Below are 8500 nucleotides of genomic sequence, written 5' to 3'. Positions count from 1 at the left end.
GGTGAAAGGTGAGGACTAGGGGGACTCGGCCCTTGTTGCGAGTGGGGGGGATGGGGAGAGAGAGCAGTGTTGCGGGGTATGGAAGAGACGCTGGTGCGAGCCTCATTTATAGTGGAGGAGGGGAACCCCCGTTCCCTGAATAATGAGGACATTTCAGATGTCCTGGTGTGGAACGCCTCATCCGTGGAGCAGATGCGGCGTAGACGGAGGAATTGTGAGTAGGGGATGGAGTCCTTACAGGAAGCAGGGTGGGAAGAAGTGTAGTCCAGATAGCCATGGGAGTCAGCGGGTTTATAGTGTATAAAGGATCTAGTATCCTGAATTAGAAATGACATAATTTAATTCACTCCAGTAAAAATTCAACACATTTTTAAATATATTACTGTCTTTGTTGAATTAAGTTCTCTATTTCCTGATTAACTTTGACCAGGTATGCCGAACTGCATTCTATTTGAGCTTCATTATTCTTATTAAAACATTGATATTATAAACTTATAAAAATGTGAGAAATACAAAAATAATGAAATATCCATTTTGAGAATGATCACTCTCCTGGTGACTGAACAAATATATTAAGAAATACAGGAAAAAAGTTAATTCTCCAATAAATAGTCTTTTTGCTAATACTGTCACAAACGAATGATGAATGTGGATCTTTTGGAATAGAATGCACAGAGCCAAATGACATACATCCTAACAATTTGAACTGTAGATCTGAGATTCCAGTAGTCTTTGCCTTACAGCCGAGCAGTCATCTCGTTCTTCATCTGCAGATCTGGTGCCATCGTCTACAGAATCTGGTTTAATTTTAACTGGAAACAATTGGAAAAAAAAAGTCCAGATTACTTCTCAACAACACCAAAAAAAACAATCTCAAAATTAGGCATGTTGCAGTTATGGGGGATTCATTTATAGTTTTCACTTTATAGATTTTTTGGCTTATCGACAATAGACAATAGGTGCATATAGGCCATACGGCCCTTCGAGCTAGCACCGCCATTCACTGTGATCATGACAGATCATCCACAATCAGTACCCCATTCCTGGCATCCCCCCATATCCCATGACTCCGCTATCATTAAGAGCTCTATCTAACTCTTTCTTGGAAACATCCAGAGAATTGGCTTCCACTGCCTTCTGAGGCAGAGAATTCCAAAGATTCACAACTCTCTGGGTGGAAAAGTTTTTCCTCATCTCCGTTCTAAATGGTCTACCCCTTATTCTTAAACTATGACCCCTGGTTCTGGACTTCCCCAACATCGGGAACATGTTTCCTGCCTCCAGCATGTCCAATCCCTTAATAATCTTATATGTTTCAATAAGATCCCCTCCTTCTAAATTCCAGTGTATACAAGCCCAGTCGCTCCATTCTATCCACATATGACAGTCCTGCCATCCCAGGAATTAACCTTGTGGGTCTACACTGCACTCCCTCAATAGCAAGACTGTCCTTCCTCAAATTTGGAAACCTAAACTGCACACAATACTCCAGGTGTGGTCTCACTAAGACCCTGTACAACTGCAGAAGGGCCTCTTTGCTCCTATACTCAACTCCTCTTGTTATGAAGGCCAACATGCCATTAGCTTCTGGCACTCGCCTAACTCTTGGCTCCAACTTTCAGTCCCTTTGCTCCAGATCATCTTCAGCTTTAGGTTTGTTAGACCATCCTGTGGAGATCCTGGCAATATTCAATTAATCAAATTAAACACGATATCTGGACCAACTAGTATTTTGCCAAGGAAGAAGGCAGAAGGAACATCTCCTGCTGATAGGATGGCCCACCTACACTCTTTTCCTGGCATTAGAATGGAGCAGTGCACGCATGGTTGGCTGCTTTATTCCTATCTCACAATTACATCTTCTTCACTGAACCATCTGTAGATCCAAATCACAACAAGAGCTGAAGAGTGTAGATGCTCAGGTGACTTTACACTCCAGCCCTACCTGCGCTGTCAGTCATTGTAAGTCTACCAGAAGCCATAGTGCCTTCTAATTCAGGGACCTCTATCCTGTAGATGAACAAGGAAATGAGGTGAGGAGCCAGGATCATCCCTCCTACCTCATTAACGTGTCTTAGATTGACCTGTTAATCCCTCAGGCAACCGCTGAGCTCCTCCCCCCTCCCTCCCTCCAAACATCAGCTGAGTCTCGTCCCATCCAGAAAACCCTGTGGCACATCCAATGGGAAAAGGTCTGCCAATCTGGAGTCTATCCGCTACCCCCCGGCTTTCCTGCTTTTCTCATCAGTTTATTCTCCCTTAGAGAAATGTACATGTTTTTAACAAATGCATTATCACTTCTTTAAATACCAGTTATTGCTAGTTCACTGTCACACCCTTTAATGTAGGTCCTCAATGAAACACACTCTACTTGCCTCTATTTGATGCATGGATCCCTTTATTTTAGTTATAAGGGCCTACTTTTGGATCGAACTACATACTTTTCTCTAATTTGCTCTTAAGCTCGATGTAAAAATATTATCATGTTGTGGTCACCACTCTTATTAACTTCACAACTTCAGGGTTACAAGAGCAGCTGGCATAAAGGAATATATTTTCCCAAGTTAGATATATATTGCCTTTGCTACACCATCACTAGATCAAAATGCAGGATCTCCCCAACTATCTACTGGTATTGTAGGAGTTCCTTCATCACACAGGTTGCAAGGGGTCCAAGTTGCGACTCATGGATAGCTTCTTTTGACCACAACTAGGGATGGACTGTAAGGCCCACCACTACAAGAGATAACACCTCCCACAAATGAATAATCTGAATAAATTGAGATGATTCTCAACAAGGAGATTCTTGTGCTGGTATTAATTTTATTCTACTATTTTAACCCAGCATTTAATCCACAAGATCTAATAAAAAAGAAAAGTACAGGAAAACATAATTATCAAAAACCTTACCTTTAATTTGTGTGGCATTTAGGTCGGTGTCAGACTCTGATTTCTGCTCGGCTTTCTTGGTTTTGGTCAAACCATCTATCATATCAGATTTGATTTGTCCCAGGGCTATTAAAGGCAACATTACATCCATCACTGATGGAGGTTCCAGCAACTCTTTCCCTTTTATGTGTTCCAATACTTTAAGACATTTATGTGATTTTACTTCACTGATGTTTTCTTCCAAAAATAGAAGGTAAAGGCTCAAGTCATTCCAACAGCCTTCAGTAAACATTATCACCTCAAACTGTGGCAGAAGTTCATAGACCTTCAGAAAAGTGAGGTTGTTTCTTAAAGGAAAAAAACATACTGTAGAGGGTGACTGGGATTAGGAGGATATACACAACAATGTTGACAATACTCAGAAGTTGAAAAATACCAACAGAAATAAGTTTGCACTGAAAAAAATCTGGTATGCTTGTTTCATTTCCCAAAATACCCGTTTTGACTGAGCATTTGAATTCATCGGTAAGGAAGGTGAGGGAGATGTAATATCCCAAATAGATGCAGGCAAAGACAAGAAAAGTGAGAGCGAGGCCTTTGCGGATAAGATACATTGTCAACAAGCTGCAGGAGTCTTCTTTTGATTTCAAGTAACGCTCCACGATTGGAAACTGGAAAAAATTCTCTTTCTTCTCCTTGGAACTAAGTGGAAAAAAAAAAAAAGTAAGGACCGCTTAAAATAGGTTGCAATGCTTTTTACATTTCCTGGGCACTATTACAGACTTATACCCATTTCCTTTGGCAAGCAATACATCGTAGGTCGGTGGGGGCGCTGCAAGCCGGCGCCCTGCCAGCAGCGTGTCAGTTTTTTTCACCTTTTTAAAATTTTTTTAGTGTGTTTAAATGTATGTTTTTAATGTTTCTTTGTGTGTTTTGTGTTGGGGATGGTGTGGGGCGGTAAGGGGGAAACCGCTTTGGTCTCCTCCTCCATGGAGAAACAACTTTTTCCAGGTCGCCTCCCCCGTGGCCTAACAACGAGGATCGGGCGGCCTTTCTTGGAGACGCGCCCGGGGCTTCAGCGACGGGCGCAGCGCGGACTCTCGGCGTGGAGCGGACGAGCCCTCGCTGGGGCTCGCCGGAGGGGAGCGCTCCGTTTCGCTGGACCGCGGCAGCCAGCAGCCTGAAACTCCAGCTGGCGTTGCGTCTACAGCCTCACGTTGGGGACCCGGGAGAGGAAGAAGCTTCCACTCCGACTGCCGGCCCACGGCCTACTTTTACCGCGGGCGCAGCATGGACTTACCATCGGGAGTGGGGTTCCTCGCTGGGGATCCCTGGAGGGGAGCTTCGACTTCGACTGTCGGCCCTGCAGTCTGCGGTGTTTCTGGCTGCGGCGCGAACTCTAAATCACCGACCGCTGGCCTGCGGCCTACACCAACCTGAAGCCGCGGTCTCCGGTGGGAAAGGCACCGATTTTGGACTTACCTTGACTTTTATCATCTGGACGCCCGCAGTGGCGATTGCGGAGGGTTGAGGTCCCGACCACGGGGGAAAATGGAGGAGGACTGGCCAAATTTTGTGCCTTCCACCACAGTGATGAATGCTGTGGTGGATGTTTGTGTTAAAATGTTATTGTGTATTGTGTATTCTTTCTCATTTCCGCTGCTGGCAAATTCATTTCACTTGTACTTTATGTGCAATGTGACGAATAAAACTGATTGTATTGATTGCATTGTATGTGCAGGAAAATATGTCATCCAGATGTGATGCCATCAAATATATTATTGCATAAAATATAATCAACTAATTTCCCTCGCTCAACAAAAATGATTATAGCTTCCTATAAATGATAGGTAGAATGATATAGATACAGGGCACCAAATTATCATCTTGGCCTTAGATAGAAATGTTGGGGCAACTCAGGCAGGATCTCTGGAGTGAAGGTGTTGAGTGCCTTTTCAGGCTTTCTTCAGACAAAGTCATGGGAAAGGAAAATGAGAAATATAGATGATGATGTAGATATAGAACAAATGAATGAAAGATGTGTAAAAAAGTAACAATGATAAAGGAAACGGGGTATTGGTGGCTGTTTGTTAGGTGAGAACAATAAGCTAGTGTGACTGGGATGGGGGAGGGATGGAGAGAGAGGGAATGCAGCAGTCCATCATCTTGGCCTTGTTGACTACCCAGTATAGAGCATTCCGTAACACACTTGATTGTATCTTAGTGGAAAGGTTTTAGATCATTCACTACAGAAAACTGTAGCAGTGATATTTATGCTAGTATAGTATTTTGTTAGTAACCCTGTTAGTAATTGTGAGATTATCTCAGAGTAATCTGATGGAAGAACTGAACCTCAGGTTGTTATAGAAATAATTAAAAGGCAATAGATATAAATCAATGGAATACTGGGCATGCTTTATAATGGACTAATGATCACCCAGCACACTATCACCACCGTGATTTATAATTCATATTTCGATAACTTCAGAACTACTATTGCCAAGGTACATATTTAACAATTTGAATTAGTTTCTATTAAGCTTTCAATGATTAAATTTCTACAAAATGGATGTGGCAAAAACATCTAATTTCCAATAATAAAATTCAGGTTTGTAAATTAGATTATTTGAAATAGTATAATCCTAAATTTAGATTATATTTTCTGTGTGCAAGTCATAGCTCTCAGCCAAGACAGAATCTGAACTTTTACAATATCTTTCAATACTACTGGGAATAGAAGGTATTAAATTAATTGTTGTGGTTGGGGGGGGCAAAGGAAAACTAGGTGGTGAATTCCACAACCGCCTCACTCACCAGAATTTGTCCCTGAAAATTTATCCAAATCAGTTTTTCAAAGTTCTATATCTTTTCAGATAATCCCATTGCAGCCTATATGTTATTTACTTATTTGGTGGTGGGAAGGTCCAGAAACGGAGAACACAGTGAACAATGCTGGGAACAGAGGACACAGTGCATTCGAAACAAGCTTGACCCAGGACTAAATGGAGGACACTATACCTCATTTCAGTGAGGAGGGACCTAATTGAAACGCACAAAATAGTGAAAGGCTTGGATAGAGTGGATGTGGTGAGGGACTCTTCCACTAGTTGGAGAGTCTAGGACTAGAGGTCATAGCTTCAGAATTAAAGAACGTTCTTTAAGTAAGGAGATGAGGAGGAATTTATTTAGTCAGAGGGTGGTGAATCTGTGGAATTCTTTGCCACAGAAAGCTGAGGAGGCCAAGTCAGTGGATTATATTTAAGGCAGAGGTTATGGGGAGAAGGCAGGAGGGAGAGATAGATCGGCCGTGATTGAATTGCTGGGCCGAATGGCCTAATTCTACTCCTATCACTGATGATACCATCTGGGAACATAGAAATGTGCAGCAAAGGAACATGCCCTTCAGCCCACAATGTCAGTGAATGTGTGCACAATACATCTCCCTTAAACTTTGTCCCTCTCACCTAAAAGCTATGCCCTCTAGTCTTTCACATTTCCAGCCTGGGGGAAGAGGTTCTGACTGAGAGGCAAGAATCCAATCCACACTGGTTTAGACTTTAGAAAAATACAGTGCTCTTCAAGAGAATGATTTACCTTTGTTCCTGGTTTAATCTCGTGAAATGTCTTCTTAGAAGCATCTACTGAAAATTGGTTACCTTCCTCACCTTGCTATTTCAAGACTTCAACAATTCTGCAACGTGATGTGAGCATCTATTTAAGTGGCAGAGGCTCTTTGGGGAAAAATAAATACATTTTGGGAGCTATTCTTCCTCTTGCACATAATTAATGGGAAATGAAGGATAACTAATTATTTAGAAAATATTTGCTTCCACTTCTGCAAGACTCTGGAAAAACCTCTGGTGTACATTCACGGCCGTGGGCTAATTGTAACATTCACAACCATATACATGTGTCATATACAGAGTTGTTCATCTACATACCCACTTTGTTCTCCAAAAGATTCAAAGCAGCTGTTAGCATCACATCCACTGGAGTTGACAATGTGCTGTGCTAATCTGATTCCACGGTTATAAGCCTTATCAAGTTCCTCTATGATGAAGGTCAGGTCGCCATATAGTTGAGGTGCTGCAGTAAAGCGCCAGAACAAGGATGGAACGTACATAAGGATGGCCACTAGCAGGAGGACATATGGAAAAACCTGCAAGGAGAGAAACAAACTATGAAAATGAAATAATGAAAATTCAAAAACAAATATCTACACATGTTGGAAATACGAAAAGAAAATGATGGACTTATTCATTAGGTCAGGCAGCATATATGGAGCAAGAAGCAGTTAAAACTTTGTCATTGATGATTCATCAGATGCAGGGGCAGAAAGCACGGGGGGGGGAGGGGAGGGGACACGTCCCCTCCATGTTTTGCGAGGTGGGGGACATCCCCCCCAAGTTTTTGTAATCCAGATTTAAAAATCCGGTGAAATCGCCGCATTTCGCGAGACAGTGGGGGTGGGTCTGATGATCGAGGGCGCCGATTGGAGGAGAGAGACGTCGGTCAGCTGGCAATGGGGGCGGGACATGATTCAGCGCGATGATTGGAGGAGGGAGTGGGGGGGGGTGGGACTGAGGATAGAGTGTGGTGATTGGAGGAGGGAGACGTGGCACAGACCTGTGCCTTATCCACAGCCAGGATCGATCCCGGCCGGCTCTCCGGCGCTGTCCTGTCCCCTCCCGAGTACCCTCCCCTCCCCCGCCGTGGGTGGTCAGAGAGGTTGGCAGCAAAGATCCTCCGCTATAGGGTCATTGGTCAGCAGTCAGACGGGCCAGCGCAGAGAAACAGCGCTAAACCCAGCTAACTCTGCCTGTCCCGCCAGGTGAGCTTACAACCCTTCCTGGGTTTGCGGGAAATATGGCCAGCGTGGAAAAGCAGCGCTGGTATCCCGTCAGTCCAGACAGGGCTGTAGTTAACCTGGTGAGACAGGGAGAGTTGAGCTGCATTTAGCGCTGGATTGAGCCTCCGAAGACTCGCGCGCGTGTGTGTGCTCATGCGCGCGTGGCCGCCAGAAAATTGTGTCCCCGTCCCCTCCATGTTTTGATAGCGAGTTCCGCTCTTGATCAGATGCAACCCAATCTACATTTCTGAGCTGGTTCATGGTCATCATAGATTCTCCAGAGGATGCTTCATAAGAACAAACCAGTGAAAGTGAGGGAAAAAGAAAATTAAAACTTTATAATATTCTGCATCATGACCTATAATTCACCAAATTTACATTTATAAAATGAATGCTGGGAACAGTAACGACTCAACAAGCCAGAGGTACCAAAACATCTCACTGGAATCTGTACTACTGGCCACCCATATAGAGGCAAAGAGATGGCAGCTCCAAGAACCGACAAGGGGTTGGCTAGTTGGGTCAGCAATCCATGATCGAATCGCCCTCTGAGAGAAAATAAAGCGCATGTCCAGCAGTTCTTTGCTGGTCAGCAAGTTGGACATTTTTGCCAACATTTCTACATTTCCTTCAGTCTGAAAATAATTGTTCGCCCCTACTTTGCATCCTGTTACATAACTCATTTTTATTTTCTGTGATGCCATTGGCCTTATTCCATTGGCTTCAACCTAAACAACATTTATTTGCTTAGCACATTATCAA

The 8500-nt window shown here is 43.5% G+C and overlaps 1 protein-coding gene across 1 annotated transcript in view; it reads right to left on the bottom strand.

The window, feature by feature from the left end:
- Window positions 1-553: 553 nt before the first annotated feature.
- LOC129698264 (pannexin-1-like) overlaps window positions 554-8500 on the bottom strand; it is a 31999-nt gene continuing 24052 nt past the window's right edge. Inside the window, 4 exon segments of the mRNA XM_055637299.1 lie at window positions 554-812; window positions 2911-3250; window positions 3252-3591; window positions 6831-7048. Coding sequence (XP_055493274.1) covers window positions 694-812; window positions 2911-3250; window positions 3252-3591; window positions 6831-7048 — 1017 coding nt within the window. The 3' untranslated portion in view covers window positions 554-693.

This window comes from Leucoraja erinacea, chromosome 6 (assembly GCF_028641065.1).
Source record: "Leucoraja erinacea ecotype New England chromosome 6, Leri_hhj_1, whole genome shotgun sequence".
NCBI lineage: Eukaryota > Metazoa > Chordata > Chondrichthyes > Rajiformes > Rajidae > Leucoraja > Leucoraja erinaceus.
This window is presented reverse-complemented; position numbering and strand designations above follow the sequence as displayed.